The sequence below is a fragment of the Leucoraja erinacea genome, chromosome 2 (genome assembly GCF_028641065.1).
Source record: "Leucoraja erinacea ecotype New England chromosome 2, Leri_hhj_1, whole genome shotgun sequence".
Classification (NCBI taxonomy): domain Eukaryota; kingdom Metazoa; phylum Chordata; class Chondrichthyes; order Rajiformes; family Rajidae; genus Leucoraja; species Leucoraja erinaceus.
In genome coordinates this window covers 113,808,162-113,826,215 of record NC_073378.1, presented here as the reverse complement: position 1 = coordinate 113,826,215, position 18,054 = coordinate 113,808,162, and the positions used below count along the sequence as shown (strand labels likewise).

At 44.5% G+C, this 18,054-nt stretch overlaps 1 protein-coding gene across 10 annotated transcripts in view; it reads left to right on the top strand.

The window, feature by feature from the left end:
• The window catches only part of kmt2ca (lysine (K)-specific methyltransferase 2Ca), a 342,802-nt gene that overhangs the window by 316,431 nt on the left and 8,317 nt on the right, over positions 1-18,054 (top strand). For 6 of the 10 annotated variants that reach the window (XM_055664102.1, XM_055664129.1, XM_055664136.1 and 3 more), the window contains 7 exons: positions 479-618; positions 5,526-5,633; positions 8,068-9,190; positions 10,287-10,423; positions 12,068-12,210; positions 13,771-14,002; positions 15,804-15,920. In XM_055664102.1, the coding sequence (XP_055520077.1) occupies positions 479-618; positions 5,526-5,633; positions 8,068-9,190; positions 10,287-10,423; positions 12,068-12,210; positions 13,771-14,002; positions 15,804-15,920 (2,000 nt within the window). The remainder of the gene's footprint in view (positions 1-478; positions 619-5,525; positions 5,634-8,067; positions 9,191-10,286; positions 10,424-12,067; positions 12,211-13,770; positions 14,003-15,803; positions 15,921-18,054) is intronic. The other 4 variants (XM_055664069.1, XM_055664121.1, XM_055664078.1 and 1 more) reach the window with 4 other exon arrangements.

The window sequence follows — 18,054 nt, the reverse complement described above, 5'->3', positions numbered from 1 at the left end:
GAGATACAGAATGGAACCGGGCCCTTTGGCCCACCAAGTCCATGCCGACCATCTCTACACATGCTGAACGATTTAGGAATTGTATAATAGATTTATAGCAATTGTGCTTTTATTTCCTTTGTTTTGTAAACTCCCTGAGAAAACCAGTTTAAGAAATATTGAGATATTTTCTGCCGTGTACAATGCATGACTTTACTCTTTTAGAAAATGAATAAACAAACTGACCATTAAAACGTGTGGAGAAAATAAACCGTTTTAAGTCATGTGGATCGCATGTACAATGAAATGTTCTACAATGTCATATCTTAGATTTACCTAATTTACCCACTAGGGAAATGGGTTCAGTGCATTTCAGGTAAGTCCTTTTCTGAAATAAACATCTGACAGTTTTCAGTGATCTCTGAAGTTCAGGGAGTGTTGGTAAGTGCACGGGAGATGGCTTGTGCTAATTTGTTTTCATCCAATTGCCTTCCCTCAGCAGGCACAGTGGCACTCAAAGTCGATAATCGAACAGTCATGTCCGCCAACACAAAACCCCAATGGTGCCGTCACTGTGATGTTGTAGTGCTGGGTAATGGTGTACGGAAGACACTCACAGATCTTCCCTTTAATAAGCAGGTATGTTATTTTATGCAGCAAGCCATATTTACTGCAGACTTACAACACACACTTTAGTCTTACTCTCCACTATTAATGGATTAATTTTAATCAATGGGATGTAGCAATATTTGGTTAATAAAAGTACTTATTTTTGGATAAAGCGGTGCTCAAAAAATATGACAATATAACATTTGACACACAAGTGACTGCATGCACATAATGGGATAACATAGCAAAGCTATTGATAGATATTAATCAAAGTTTTCAATCCTGAGAGCAAGAGAGAAATTGTAGTGGAGCTGTTTGAGGAATGGAGAATTATAGCAATGAGAAAAGAGGCTAGAAGTTATTTTTGATACAAGGGAGACTGGGGAGGGGTGAATTATGCAGAATGTGAGAGGTGCAGATAGGGTGAACAAGGGCGATAACTAAAGAACATTAATTTACATTAGACGGCAAATTAGGATTAGAAGATGGAAAAACTAAAGAGGAGCTGAAGAGAAAAATAAACAGACATACAGGCGGCATTCTTCCCTCTGTAGACCTTTTCATTTCCTAACTACCGGCATGACATGAACTGTCTCAACTTTTCCATTCCCCTTACCTACTCTAACCTCACCCCCGTCTGAATGTAGGGCCCTCCACTCACTCTGCAGCAACCCTGACATCAAACCCGCCGCCGTGATAGTCTGGCAAGCTGACATCTACCACGCTGAGGCCAGGTGCCAACTCTCGGACACCTCCTCCGACTCGCCCTTGGACCACAGACTATCTCCGATTTTATCATTTCTGGCTGTCTGCCCTCCACAGCCTCTAACCTTACAGTTCCCCAGCCCCGTACAGCCCGTTTTTACCTTCTCCCCAAAATCCATAAACACACCTGTCCTGTCAGTCCCATTTTTTCTGCCTGTTCCTGTCCTATTGAATTAATTTCCATGTACCTCAACTCCATCATTTCCACCCTGGACCAATCCCTTCCCACCAATGTCCAAGATACCTCACACACCCTTCATCTCTTTAAGACATTTGTTTCCCAGGCCCCATAAGCAAGGGCAAATAGCTTGGTTAAGCAGTTTGACATGAATGAGTTGTGTCTGTCATATAGGCTTTGTGACGCTGCCTAGACGACAGACATATGAACAGGCAGAAAAAAGAGGGAGAGGGATGACGTGCAGGCAGATAGGATTACTTTAGATTTGTATCATTAGTCAGTACAGAAATGATGGGCCAAAGAGCCTCTCAATGTATTCTACTGATCTGTGTTTAAAAAAAGCAAACTGAAAGTGATTGTTGGAGTTTAGCGTATAGTGAATTATCTGATAACACATTAAATAGTGTGGCTTCTTTCCCAATGGGACAATATGATCGTCATGTTTGTTTATACTGCATTCAAGCATTGAAACCTGTTGACAGGACTAAATAATTGATCTTTGTATTTGTTTGAGTGTTGCAATGCCTTATCATTTGCTCTTATATTTTTAAAATCAAATCAACATCTATATCATATACTTATTAAACCTCGTGTGTGTGTCATTTTTGCCTTTGAAACCTATCTCCTTGAAAACCAGACGCCAAAACGGGGAAATCTTTACATATTGCAATAGCGATTTACCTTATGATTTTAGCAATCCATTTTTCTCTGCAAATTTGGTCAATTATTTCCCAATATTTTCACTAAAATTGTTCACCCAGCAGACTTTTTTTCAAATATCGTCGCTGGCCAGCTGCTGTCACAATGCCTTTGTTCCTCGCGACCAGCTGCACAGATTTTCAATGCGCAGCCAGTTACGCTACCTCCCCCACTCTCCCCCCCTTCCTCCTTCCCTCCCCCCCCCCACCCCCCTTCTCCTCTCTTCCCCCCCCACCTCGTTCCCCATGACCACTCCCCCCGTTCTTCAAAAGGCGCAGAAAGAACAAGCAACTTCTGCGGATCCGAAGGTCACCCGCCCGCTCACCGGAGGCCACCGGCTTGCTTTTGAATCCTCTCCGTCTCCCCCCGCCCGATCGTAGAACATGGCGGCTGTTATCATCGCGCAGGGCAGCGCGATAAGAAGGTGCTCCTGGCCACGGGGAATCGTGACGCCAGAGAGTTGCCGAGGCTCTCCACGTCGCCCGAGGTCCAGAGAGCAGCCGAGGCCCGCTGCCCTTTCGCAGTCGGCCCCGTCTGAGCCGCCCGCTCGCCGAGTTCAAGTCTGCCCTCTCCCTCTCCCTCTCTCCCCATCGTCGTCCACTCCCTACTCCCCCCTTTCCTCTCTCTCTCCCCTCCTACCACCTTCCTCTCCCCCCCCTTCACCCCTACTCCCCCCTTCCTCCCCTCCTCCTCTCCCCCACACCCCCTCATCTCCCACCCCTTCCCCCTCTCTCTCCACCCACTCCCCCTCCCTACCCCCTCTACCTATTACTCTCCCCCCCCCCATCTCCCTACCCCTCTCCCGCTCCTTCCCCACTCTTCCCCCCTCTCTCTCTCCCTCCCCCCTCTCTCCCCCCCACCTCCCCCTCCCCCCCCCCCCTGCTCTCCTCCACACCCCCTCTCCCTCTCCCTTCCCCCCACCTCTCCCCCTCACTTCCCCCCCTCACCTTGTCCCCCCCCCCCCCTTCCCTAAACCCCCTTCCATCCACCCCCTCCCTTCCACCCCCTTGCCCTCCCCTCCCCCTCCCCTCCAGCCCCGCCCCCATCCCTTCACCCCCTCCCCTACCCCCGTCCACTCCCCTCTCCCCCTCCCTTCCCCCCCACCTCCCCCTCACTCCCTCCCCTTTCCCCCCTCAGCCCCCCCCTCTCTCTCACCCATCCTCCCGCTCCTCCACCCCCCCCCCGCCTCTCTGTCTCTTCCCCTCTCTCTCTGTCTCTGCCCCTTCTCACTCTGCCGTCACTCTCTACCCCCCCCTCTCTAGATGCGCTTGCGAGTTGGGGGCTATGCGTCAGTGGAAAGGCGGTTATGGTGTAAAAGGAACAAATTAATAATATTAATATAATATCAAGGGGGGTAGTTAGCGTGTGTGTGGGAGGTAGTTAGTGTGTGTGTGGTGCTGGTTAGTGTGTGTGTGTGTGATGCTGCATGCGTCTCCCAACGGGTTGCGTTTGGGGACCAGGCCTCCCGTCAGGGCTATGGGCGAGTAGTGGAATATTACATTGGGGGAACGGGTGAGTGGTGCAAACGGGTTGCGTTGGGGGAACGGGTGGGTAGTGGATTATTGCGTTGGGGGAACGGGTGAGTGGTTGATTATTGTGTTGGGGGAAAGGGGCCCAACGGGTCCCATTTGGTCAAGTACACAATAAAACTTCCCAGAAGTTGATGTCTTTGAGGAAAAGCCATAGAGGCATACAGCATGAAAATAAGCCCTAGAGCCTATCCCGTCCACAATGACTAGTGTCAATGTGTGTTTAGTTTAGATATACGGAGTGGAAACAGTCCTTTTGACCTGCTGAGTCCATGCCGACCAGCAATGTGGATAAATGTGAGGTTATCCATTTTGGTGGCAAAAACAGGAAAGCAGACTATTATCTAAATGGTGGCCGACTAGGAAAAGGGGAGATGCAGCGAGACCTGGGTGTCATGGTACACCAGTCATTGAAAGTAGGCATGCAGGTGCAGCAGGCAGTGAAGAAAGCGAATGGTATGTTAGCTTTCATAGCAAAAGGATTTGAGTATAGGAGCAGGGAGGTTCTACTGCAGTTGTACAGGGTCTTGGTGAGACCACACCTGGAGTATTGCGTACAGTTTTGGTCTCCAAATCTGAGGAAGGACATTATTGCCATAGAGGGAGTGCAGAGAAGGTTCACCAGACTGATTCCTGGGATGTCAGGACTGTCTTATGAAGAAAGACTGGATAGACTTGGTTTATACTCTCTAGAATTTAGGAGATTGAGAGGGGATCTTATAGAAACTTACAAAATTCTTAAGGGGTTGGACAGGCTAGATGCAGGAAGATTGCTCCCGATGTTGGGGAAGTCCAGGACAAGGGGTCACAGCTTAAGGATAAGGGGAAAATCCTTTAAAACCGAGATGAGAAGAACTTTGTTCACACAGAGAGTGGTGAGTCTCTGGAACTCTCTGCCGCAGAGGGTAGTCGAGGCCAGTTCATTGGCTATATTTAAGAGGAAGTTAGATGTGGCCCTTGTGGCTAAGGGGATCAGAGGGTATGGAGAGAAGGCAGGTACGGGATACTGAGTTGGATGATCAGCCATGATCATATTGAATGGCGGTGCAGGCTCGAAGGGCCGAATGGCCTATTCCTGCACCTAATTTCTATGTTTCTATGTAATCCCCGTACACTCGTTCAATACACTAGGGACAATTTACAGAAGCCAATTAACGTACGAACCTGCACATCTTTGGAATGTGAAAGGAAACCAGAGCACCTGGCGAAAACCCATACGGTCACAGGGAGAATATACAACTCTGTGCAGACAGCACCCGTAGTCAGGATCAAACCCATGTCTCTGGTAATGTAAGGCAGCTACTCTATCGCTGTGCCATTGTGCCAACTTCTGTGGTTAAAGTAACCACGTAATTGTTAAACTGAGCTAATCTATATTTGGTTTGGCCAATTATTTTTTAACCTAAAATGAAGTACCAAACTTATTCCGCATAAAACACTAACAATTGCAAGTGGGGCATAAAGACCTTTTCCAATGAAACAGTTAAGCATTCTGTCAGCTTTATAAATAGTGGTACTTTCCTATGTATCTCCTGTGAGCCAATTTGCATTGCATGTAAGAGTGTTACAGCTCAATAGTACTTTATGCCGTTTAGAGTACATAAATTTAATAATTATGTACAGTGCCAAAGCATGCTTGCCAAATAGTGATTACTGTTTTGATTGATTATATTTTGACATGAATTGTCGTTTTTGTAATTCTTGAGGGAACATTTATATATATTTCTGTCAAAACACTATCATAAACCTTTCATTCCTTCCCTCAGGACTCAAGAGATGGAATAGCCAAAGCAGAGACTGATATTGTTTTTTGCAGCAATAGTTGCTTTGTGCAGTATGCAATGGCCACACAAGCAAAAACTCCAGATTCAAAGGTAATCAATAGAAAATGTTTCCAGAATAAGTGTTTTAAAATGGTAAATTTTAAACTTTCATAAGTATACATATTCAGAATCGGTGCCTTTTAATATTAAAATACTGTAATATTTATTTTAAGTTAATTTATATGAATAAATCTGAATAAAGTAATGGGTCAAATATGACAAAAATTGGTTCACCAATGTAAGTATTGAAATGCTTTATAGTACAAGATCAACTTTCATAGTGAAGAAAATCTTGAAGAATGGATATAAAAAACAAGGAATTGCAGATGATGGTTTACACAAAAAGACAAAGTTCTGAAAAGGATCCTGTCCCAAAATGTTACCTATCCATGAAGAATTATATTTACATTGAATTTCACTGGCAGATGATAGAATAATTTAACTTAACATCATGTACATATTTGAAAAAAGAATTCTGCTTTTCATATAATGGTTTAGGTTATTTTGATATGACTTAGTTGAGATTTAAGTGGCAGAAATTTCATTCAACTGGATCTTTTGGTTTCCAAATTCCAAAGACGTGATGGTTGGTAAATTAGTTGGCTACTATTGATTGCCCTAAGTGTAGATGCGTATAAGTGAATCAATGTTGTGTTGTGGCCATGTTAAAGAGAATAGGTTACATGGATTTAATAAGAGTTTTCTTGAGATCAAACATAGCCTTACAGTGCAGCAAAATTCAATGAATAGCATTTCAAATTCAGGAGGGTAGAAAGAATGTACAAAAACCTAGTCTAGAGTTTGGATCAATGTCATATTTACTTTAGGTTTAGGTTTATTATTGTCATATGTACTGAGGTGCAGTGAAAAGCTTTACTTTGTATGTTATCCAAACAGATCATATAATACTATACATAAATACAATCAAGTCAAACTCAAGGACAATAGGTAGAGCACAGAGGTAGATACAAAGTGCAGAATATATATCTCGGCATTGTAGTGCATCAGTTCCATAGACAAAACCAAATATCCGCAGTGGGGTAGAGGTGAATTGGACTACCCTAGTTTATGGACGGACCATTCAAAAGCATAACAGGGAAGGAACTGTTACTGAGCCTGCAGGTACGTGCTTTCCAGCTTTACTTCTGCTAGAAAGGACCAGGAAGAAGAGGGGGGGGGGGGGGCTGCAAGCCGGTGCCCTGTCAGCAGCGTGTCTGTTTTTTTCAACTTTTTTTGTATTTTTAGTATGTTTTTAATGTTTCTTTGTCTGTTTTGTGTGGGGGGTGAGAGGGAAACCGCTTCGGCCGCCTCCTCCATGGAGAGGCAACTTTTTCCAGGTCGTCTCCCCCGTGGCCTAACAGCAAGGATCGGCGTGGACTTTCCCGGAGACACGCCCGGGGCTTCAGCGGCGGGCGCAGTGTGGACTCTCGGCGTGGAGCGGGCAAGCCCTCGCTGGGGCTCGCCGGAGGGGAGCGCTCCGTTTCGTTTGCCCGCGGCTGCCTGAAGCAGCAGCAGAGCGTGGCAGCAGAGCTCCAGCTGGCGCGGCGTGGGGGACCCGGGGGAAAAAGAAGCTTCCACCGCCGGCCCGCGGCCTACTTCTACCGCGGGCCCGGTGCGGGCTTACCATCACCCCTGGAGGGGAGCTTCGACCGCCCTCCCTGCGGTCTGCAGTGCTTCTGGCTGCGGAGCGTCGGGGACTTTAAATCTTCGACCGCCGGCCTGCGGCCTACACCATCTTGAAGCCGCGGTCTCCGGTGGGGAAGAGCTGGCTATGGACTGGCTCTGGACTCTGGTCCCGACCATGAGGGGGAAATGGAGGAGGACTGGCCAAATTTTGTGCCTTCCACCACAGTGATGAATGCTGTGGTGGATGTTTGTGTTAAATGTTTATTGTGTATTGTGTGTTCTTTCTCATTGTATCGCTGCTGACATATTCATTTCACTTGCACTTTATGTGCAATGTGACGAATAAACCCGTATTGTATTGTATTGTATCTACAACTCTGCGATTTCTTGCAAGTTCCCAAATCAAGCTGCGATGCAACCCGCCAGTACGCTTTCTATGGTGCATCTGTAGAAGTTTGCAAAAGTCATGAAGACAATCGCCTCAGAAAGTAGGTTTGTCTTCTGGCTGCTGCATCAATGTGAGCTTGTGACTGTGTTTGTGCCAACATGACTCTTGATCTTAATAGTAGATCTATTGTTTATCCTTCATTATATTTATATGTAAATGTCTTGGATGTCTGGGATAAATGCAACCTAAGTGAAAATACTGAGAAGGGAAATTATTGTCATCCAATGTAATTTATTGTTCTCATTCAGGTTGTTTAGTCTTAAGCTTTTGCCCATGTGTCAATTATATAGTTTTTAAATCTGCTCTTCCTCAAAGTAGTTTGCACATATCTTGTGGAAGATTGACTATTGCTCTTATTTGACCCTAGTTGGAATAAATTATCTTTAAGTTCAATTGTCTATTTTAAACCAGCAGGCAGTTCCATCTATTATGGCGGAGCAGCAACCCAAGGATGTGGCTCGAAACACATTCCATCATTACAACAACAACACCTCCCCTTTAGATGTCCATCGCCTTCCACGGATTCAAGAGAATGCAGTCTGTATATCAAACCCTAGTGTTTATTTCCCTCCAGCCAACCTGCAAATGTTCAAGCGAGATCCAAAGCCAGAAGATCTCAAGGTGATGGTGAAGCTGAAACCTAGGCCAAGATCACTGCATGGAGGTTTGGATGGAAATCGTCCCATTAAAAGGTGGAAAGGGATGAAGTGGAAAAAGTGGAGAATTCAGATAGTCATTCCTAAGGAACATTTAAAGCTCGTGTCTGAACAGGAGATAGATGAACTTCTAAACAAACTCGGGACATCATTAAGGCCTGAGCCTATGCCGCGTGATTATAGAAGATGTTGCTTATGTCATGAAGAAGGTGATGGAACAACTGATGGGGCAGCAAGACTCCTGAACCTTGATCTGGATCTCTGGATCCACTTAAACTGTGCCCTCTGGTCCACAGAAGTATATGAAACACAAGCTGGTGGCTTGATTAACGTGGAGTTGGCTTTGAGGCGAGGCCTTTCTATGAAATGTGTTTTCTGTCATAAAATGGGAGCTACTGGTACATGTCATCGTATAAGGTGCACCAACATTTATCACTTCACCTGTGCCAGTAAAGCTCAATGTATGTTTTTCAAAGACAAGACCATGCTCTGCTCATTACACAAACCAAAGGGACCTCATGAGCAGGAGTTGACATATTTTGCCGTCTTTAGGAGAGTTTATGTGCAACGGGATGAAGTGAAGCAAGTGGCCAGCATTGTACAACGAGGGGAACGCAACCACACATTTCGAGTTGGAGGATTAATTTTCCATGCCATTGGACAGCTCCTCCCGCAACAGATGCATTCTTTCCACAGTTCGGTAGCACTCTATCCAGTTGGCTATGAAGCAAGCCGGTTTTACTGGAGCACGCGTTACTCCAACAAACGCAGTCGGTATCTGTGCTCCATTGAGGAAAAAAACAGTGCTCCAGAATTTGTGGTGAGAGTCATTGAACAAGGTCATGAGGATCTGGTCTTAACGGGAAGCTCTCCAAAAGGTAAGGAAAAACACTGTGGTATCAATCCTTTCATACTAGATCCAAACTATTAAATTTCGTATAGTTTCACATACTTGTTAAACGTGCAATTGTACTGATTTCTAAGTCTAGATTTCAATAGGAACCCAAGTATATCTCACCAGATTTACAATATTAAACTAAAACCACAAATGCACTGATTTCAGTTTAGTTTATTGACACGTGTACCGAGGTACAGTGAAAAGCTATTGTTGCGTGCTAACCAGTCAGTAGAAAGACAATACATGATTACAATCGATCCATTTACAGTGCGTAGATACATGATAAACATATTTATAAAGAGAATCATGTTTAGGTTTTTTTGGCATTTCAATACAGTAGGTATCATTCTGCAGTGTGTTTTTTTATTTATCAAGAGATGGAAACAATATTTATCTGTGCATCAATCCGGGACTTATTTTGATTGAAAAACAGTCCATTATAGGCAGCTTCAGATTGAAAGGTACTTTAAGCATGCTCCTAAGAAGCTACATTTTTAGATTTCAATAACATTACATCTAGCTGAGGGGCATTAATTCTATGGAATTTGGACTTACAGCCAACCATACACCCCAGTTCTTGAATTGGGTAGGCTGAGCAATTCACAAGACTGATCGTATTGTGTGCAGTCACAGAGAAACAACACAGAAACAGTCTCCTCGGCCCACCGAGTATTTGCTGACCATCAATAGTCCATTTACGTTAATTACGTGTGTGTGTCCGGGATTTCTGCTCATGACTTCACCCGAGGAGCAATTTATAAAGACCCATTAATCAACCACCTTCAAGTCTTTGGGATGTGGGAGGAAAATAATGCGCCTGGTGGGAACCCACATAGTCACAGGGAGAACATATTAATCACATCAATGCTCAGTTCACTTTAGTGGTGAACTTTATCATGATATCTTATTTTAAAACTCAAAGAAAATCCAAATTTGTTGTTGAAGGGCAAATTAATTTGGATTTCAAGTATGAATTTAAATAGCACGACAAGCTTAACTTGACAATACTGAATGAGGAAAAAAAGATGCCATATAAAGTCGATTTAGACAATGGAAATTGCATTTTTCTCTTTCAGGGGTGTGGCAAAAACTTCTGGAGCCCATAGCTCGTCTCCGCAAAGATGCAAATATGCTGAAACTCTTTCCAGACTACCTTCGGGGAGATGACCTCTTTGGCTTGACTGTGTCTGCAGTCACAAGGATAGCCGAATCGGTATGTGGACTTTACAAATGCATGATAAATGTTCAAAATATTCAAAGCTCGAGAATGCACCTTCTTCCCATTTTCATCAATTGTAAGAAATGTTTTTTTCCATGTTCTATGCTGAAACGTATTTAACTATAGAGATGTTGACAAATGGTTACTTTTCTACTCTTGAAGAGGCTTGGCCACAACATGCAACTGATTCTGTAGTACAAAGGAAAACTTGGGCCACTCCCTGTTTCTTCAGAGCCACCTCTTAAACATTGCTTTCAATCCTTAAAGAAGGAAAGGGGTATATGGAGGTCAAGACCACAGATGTTGCTCAATGCACAAGGCCTTAAACCCCTGTCCCACTGTGCGAGTTCATTCAAAGAGTTCTCCCGAGTTTGCCCTGATTCGAATTCGGAGATTTACGGTAATGGCCGCTCGTCGGTACTCGGGGCTCACGTGGACATTTTTCAACATGTTGTAAAATCTTCACGAGTCTTCCCGAGCTTACCTGCCGTTAGCGAGTCTTCCCGAGTACCTGCCGTTAGCGTTACGAGCCGCTAAGAGACGTCCCCGAGCTCCGACATACTCGCTACGTTCATTCTCCGTGCTTACCACAAGTTTGATTTTTGTTTTAACTCGGGAGAGCTCTTGAATGAACGCGCATCGTGGAACAGGGCCATTACAGACAATTGTGATCCCAGCCCTCCTTTCTTTTTCTGAAATTTGGACTTCCTGCAACAGGCACCTCCAAACATTGGAGAAATATCAACACTATTGCTGCTTCTGCAAAATTCTGCAAGTACATTCGAAACCAACCAAACCAACCAACCTCTGACGTCCTCTCTCAAACCAACAGCCCAGCACTGATCATGGGTTACACTCAGTCTGCTGTGCTGGATGCATGAAACTATCCTCCTAATCCATGCCCATACTGACCTTTCCATCCTGAGCTTCCTACATTGCCAGAGTGTGGCCAAGCGCAAACTGGAGGAACAGCATCTCATATTCCGATTGGGTAGCTTATAACCCAACAGCATGTATATTGAGATGTAGAAACAAGGAACTGCAGCTGCTGGCTTATAATAAAGGCAGAAAGTGCTGGAATAACTATAAGCGGGTCAGGTAGCATCTCTGGTTTGGAACCCGTCTTCACACTGATTGGAGGGAGGAGGGGGAGGAAAGCTGGACGAGAGGAAGGGCAGAACAAAAGTTGGCAGGTTTTGGATACCGGTGAGAAGGTTCTTGATTGGCAGATTGGTTAACAAAGACCAGAGATGAAAAGATAGAAGATGCAAGATTAAAGGATGGAAGAGTTGTGAGTTGGGGAAGGAATGTAGGTGGAAGGGGAGGGGCGCAATAGGTACATGTGCAAGTGGGGCACAAGGGGGTGGGGGGTTGAAAAGTGGGTGTGGGAAGAATAGGAGGGGTTGTTTTGGGGGGGGGGGGGGGGGGGGGGGTCGTAGTTAACTCAAATTTTCCAATTCTGCAGTTCCTTGCGTTTTTGAGCATGAAAACCCAAATGTAATCCCCCAAATTATTCTGAAGCATGCTTCTAGAGTTTTTTTTGTGATTCATAACAAAAAGCCATCAGTGATGCGTTTTTAATGGGACTTGGTTAAATGAATGCAACCCAGAGTTGATTTTTGTAATGTTGTATCGTAGCTGCCTGGAGTAGAGAACTGCGAAAACTACATATTTCGCTACGGTCGCAATCCACTGATGGAACTTCCGCTTGCAATAAATCCTTCAGGCAGTGCCCGATCCGAGCCCAAGATGAGTACCCATGTCAAGAGGTTTGTGTTAAGGTATTTTTATTTTCAACTTCACATTGTACAGTCCAGCGTTGGAGGTTGCATTGCTTGCTCTGCTGTGCCATGTCATTCATGAAGGGGTGCAACAGTAAAGTATGTTCAGACCCTCTCGTACATTGCCAGAAATTGTCACCTATACCTCGTGTACTTCTACAGCTTTCCTTGACATTTTGTGCCACTGTGAGTATAAGTTAGACTTCCCTGTGAGATACAGCGCGGAAACAGGCCCCTTCAGCCCATCGGGTCGGCGCCGACCAGCGACCACCCCGTGCGCTAGCACTATCCTACACGCTAGGGAAAATTTACAGCTTACAAATTTTACCAAGCCAATTAACCTACAAACTTGTATATGGGAGGAAACCAGAGCACCCAGAGAAAACCCACGTGGTTACAGGGAGAAAGTACAAACTCCATACAGACAACATCTGTAGTCAGGATCAGGGTCTCTGACATTGTAAGGCAGCAACTCTGTCGCTGAGCCACTGTGCCACCCCAATTCTTGCCTTGTTCTCCTGTACTTGGGAATGTCCAATCATATGATTTGTATTGGGAATGAGGAGAGGGAAAAAAGACCAATATTTGAAATAGTCCCTACTCTCCATCAATAAAATATAGCTGAAGAGACAAACTATAATGTATTTATAATTTCTAGTTGCTTATTGCGCCCCTTCTGCTTAAAGTATCGTACTGGTACACCACCAATTTTCCAGCACCCTTGGATCCAGAGCCTTGGCGGACTATCGGTTTTGCAGGAGCAACAGAGGTCACATATTAATGAAACAACAATACACTGAAACAGTTAGACAGGTACATGGATAGAACATGTTTGGAGGGATATGGACCAAACAGAGGCAGGTGGGACTAGTGTAGTTGAGACATATTGGCCGGTGTGGGCAAGTTGTGCCGAAGGGCCTGTTTCCACACTGTATCACTCTATGACCTCTGACCCACTAATTATATCCCTCCCGTGTCCTGTGATTGCCAGCAAAAAATAAGACAAATATTAAATATAAATTTAAATTTACAGCAAAACTTGCATATTTCGCATAGGCTGCCCGGGCGCTGGTTAATGTTGCCCTCAGAAGTCATGATGTGGGTCAGACTGGCGGACACCCGCGGAGCCGAGACGCTGTTTTCCAGGCAGAAACATGAGCCCATGTCGAGATCGACACCCTCACCCAGCCTAGGCGCCACATTTTCAGTGGACTTCCAAATGCCCATACTGCTGAGTTGGCGGTGCTGTTGGCAAAGTGCACACAGTCCAGCCACAGAAATCCCAATGAGTTAGAGATCAACTGCCTCACCCAGCCAAACACCACGTTTTCAGGGGGACTTCCGGGGCAAATTTCAAATGCGCTCTTGTAATTCTGTCCAGATTAAAGGAGATGCTGGACCATTAGTTGCCAGAAAATTAGTTGTGTACCTCTTCATAATGATGTACTTGGTTATTAAATTGCTCAGCTTAGTCCATTTTGTGTGCAGTTTCCCTTCCCATCTGACAAGAATAAAAATATTTCTAACTGTTTACTTATTTTTATTCCCATTGATCAAAAGGAACTTCAGAATTTGTTTCTTTTTCTCCTTCTTTTCTCGTTACTTGGTGCCAAATCGTGCTAGGCCACATACGCTGAACAGCACCAGTACTTCCAAGTCTTTTCAGAGCACAGTCACGGGAGAGCTGAATGCACCTTATAGCAAGCAATTTGTTCATTCCAAATCGTCTCAGTATCGTAAAATGAAGACGGAATGGAAAATTAATGTGTACTTGGCCCGTTCTCAGATCCAGGTTAGTATATTATTAAAGAAATCGATCAAGCTACATTGTTTAAAGACACTAAGTTCTGGAGTAACTGAGCGGGTCAGGCAGCATCTCTGAAGAAGGATCACAACTTGAAACATTGCTTATCCATGTTCTCCAGAGATACTGCCTGACCCCACTCAGTTGTTCTAGTACTTTGGGGTTTTTTTTCGAAACCAGCATCTGCAGTTCCACAAATCTAAGCTCAATTGTTTTATGGTCAATATAGAAAGCTATTGCTAAAATTATGTACTTATGTACATAATCATCAAATTATGATTCTAGTTGTGTATTGGAACAGTGTGCAAAGGCAAAAGTTGATAATGATGAGGTATGGTTCCTTCTTAATGGAGAAATGTTATTAGCGATGTATCCTAAAATGTTTAATATATTGTAAATGTAACTGAAGTTTTCACAAAATCAGCTTTTATGTGATGGAGTTTAATTGGGAAATCTGTTTTCTACTATGCCTTTTGAGTTTCCTGCTGCTGCATCTTCAGTATCACAAGTTATGGGATTAGAATTTGACCATTCGGCCCATCGAGTCTACTACGTCATTCAATCATGGCTGATCTCTGCCTCCTAATCTCATTTTTCTGCCTTCTCCCCATAACCTTGGCACCTGTTCTAATCAAGAATTTGTCCATCTCTGCCTTAAAAATATCCACTGACTTGGCCTCCACAGCCCTCTGTGGCAATGATTTCCACAGATTAATTACCCTCTGACTACTCACCTCCTTTCTAAATGAGCACCCTTTAATTCTGAGGCTATGACCTCTGGTCCTAGACTCTCCCAGCAGTGGAAACATCCTTTCCACATCCACTTCATGCCATTCATTATTCTGTAAGTTTCAATGACACTATTCAATTTTTAATTCTCCGGTTTTATCTCCCTCTTTTAAATGGTGGGGATAGCTCCACTACTACATTAACTACCCTCCACTCCATAGGGACAGATCCAAACTCTAAGAAACTTGGATAATGACCACCAATGCATTCATTATTTTGTGTGTCACTTCCTTAGCTATTTTAGGATACAGACTAGAAGACACAAAGTGCTGGAGTAACTCAGCTGGACAGGCAGCATCCCATGAGAACATGGATAGGTTTCCTTTAGGGTCAGGACCCTTGTTCAGACCTGGGTACAGAGTCTTGAGCACTAGGCATTTATAAGTCTTCATTCCATTAATTTCCCCAACTTGGAAAGACACAAAATGCTGGAGTAACTCAGTGGATCAGGCAGCATCCTGAAGAACATGGATAGGCAACGTATCGGGTCAGGACCTTCCTTCAGACTGAAGAAGGGTCCCAACATGAAACATCCCCTATCCATGTTTCGAGGGATGTCATAGAATCATAGAGTGGTTCAGTGCGGAATTGCTTTTGTTTTGAGAAGATAAAAAGCATAAATTGGTCCCTGCTCATGAGTTTGGAGCAAGGTTTACAGTGCATCTACAATAAAGTTACCTGCCGAGATTTGATTCTCCACTGTTAATTAAGAGCTATACATCAGTGTAATGCTTCAAAGTATAATTTCAAAAATAATGACTCAAAATGCTACCAGTCTGAAGAAGGGTCTCGAACCGAAACATTGCCTATTTCCTCCGCTCCATAGATGCTGTCTCACCCGCTGTTTCTCCAGCATTTTTGACTACCTTCGATTTTCCAGCATCTGCAGTTCCCTCTTAACCATTGTTTTATTGTTGTGACTCAAGACCAAAGATTCTGTCTGATGAATTCAAAATGAGATAAATCTCATATGTCAACTAGCACTTTTTTTTCCCCTCAGGGTCTTGGTTTGTATGCTGCCCGGGACATTGAGAAACATACCATGGTTATTGAGTACATTGGAACAATCATCCGCAATGAAGTGGCTAACAGGCGGGAGAAACTTTATGAATCTCAGGTAATATCAGTATTTACTTTTGTTTTGTTGTTCACACATGGGATGTCAAATATAAACACAGTTGTACAGTATATTGGTTTATTGGTCTAATGGTATGATCCTTGCTTTGGGTGCAAGAGAGCATGGTTCAAATCCCAGCCAAGCCCTCCGTTGTGGCTGCATGGTGGCGCAGCGGTAGATTTGCAGCCTTACAACCCCAGAGACCGGAGTTTGTTCTTGACTACGGGTGCTATCTGTACGGAGTTTGTATGTTCTCCCTGTGGCTGCGTGGGTTTTCTCCGTGTGTGCCGGTTTCCTCCCACACTCCAAAGACCTAATTGTAAATTCAATTAACTTTATTTTTCCGTTAGGAACTTTGGTTTCTGCAGCCATACAACAAAAAGAAACAATTTTACAAGACACACAACCAACTCAATTCACACAGACATCCATCACAGTGAATCTCCTCCTCACTGTGATGGAAGGCAAAGTCTTGTCTCGCCCCTGCTCTCCATCCTCTCCCGATGTTAAAGCCCCCGGCAGGCGATGGTAAGTCCCGCGGCCGTTAAGGCCGTGCCATCGATGTAAGGCCCTGCTCCGGGTCTTAATGTTGGAGCCCCCGGCGGGCGATGGCAAGTCCCTCGGCCGTTAAAGCCGCGCCGGGCAATGTCAGGCCCCGCTCTGGGTCGTTATCGGCCCATCAACTCGGGCGGGAGAAGCTGCTGCCGCGGGAGCTCCGAAAAGCGGTCTCCCACCAGGGCCCAGCGAGCTCCCGACGTCACCGTCCACAGGCCCGTAGCTGAAGCCCCAAAGTCCGGCTGAAGCCGCGTGCCGCCACAGCTCCCCACGCTCTGAGGCCAGCCAGCTCTGATGGTAAGTCCGCAGGGTCCGCAACTGGAGCTCCCAGGTCACTCCGGCTGGAGGCCGCTCCACAGTGCCAGGCCCCAACGATAATGGAGACCCAACAGGGAAAAGGACAGGTCTCCCGAGCAGGGAAGAGATTTAAAAGTTTCTCCCACCCACCCGCCACACACACACACAGCCAAAAACAATACAAAGAGCGCAGCAAACTACACATTGAACGGGACAAAAAAAATTTAAAAGGACAGACGGACTGCAGGGGCCGCTGCCGCGAAGTGCCGCCCACTGGAATCGTCCCTAGTCCCTGGAAATTGTCCCTAGTGTGTAGGATATTGCTAGTATATGGGGTGATCGTTGGTCGTCGCAGACTTGATGGGCCAAAGGGCCTGTTTCCACTGTATTTCTAATGTTTAAAGTATAGTTTAATTTAAACAAACAAATATTTCTTGAGATAGAATGGTTCAAGCCATTCATGGCTTGGTCCTATTTTGTCAATCTATATCCTGGTCTTGAAACTTACAATCCAAAAAATTATCATCTAATCAGTCTAAATCTTTCTATCATCCAACACTATTTACTTCTTTCCACCTGGCCCCATCCACAGCTCCCAGCATGAAAGAGACAGGACAATTTGTGTTGTAAAGGTTCACTCAGAATGAGAAGTTTTAATTTATTTCAGAGTAAACACATGCGCCCTGATGTTTATAGCAAGTGAATTATTTTTGAGAAGTAGGATGGGGAGGAAGGAATGGTTTGTTCTTGTGATTTAAGCTCTTGGGAGCTTAAACTATGAAGAGCTCTTGCAAAATTTCATGTTGATGGCTCTACTCTGATATCATGTGTACAAAACATTCCATCCCACTCAAAGAAAAAAAATACTTTAGATGATGAAATTCTCAGGATAAGGTAGGAAATAATGGCAAGAAGAGATTCCATGCCTCAGCCGTCATGTGCGTACCTGAAAAAGATTAATGTACTTGTTATCTAAACAAATGCCGAATATTTTCATTTTTTTCTAGGGTTTTTTCCTTACTTCCACCAAGTCAAAACACATTGCTTTTGCAGATAACAGGTTGATTTCCGCCATGTATGCAGAGAAACGGGGAAAGTACAGAACAGGGACGATGCACAATGGCACTTCACCCCAGTTTGTTTAACCACACCATGATAGCAAAATTAAAAAAAATGTTTTTTACCAAAGCCAATTAACCTACAAACCTGAATGTCTTAAGAATGTAGGAGGAAATCGGAGCACCCATAGAAAACCAGCGTGATCACAGGAAGAATGTACAAA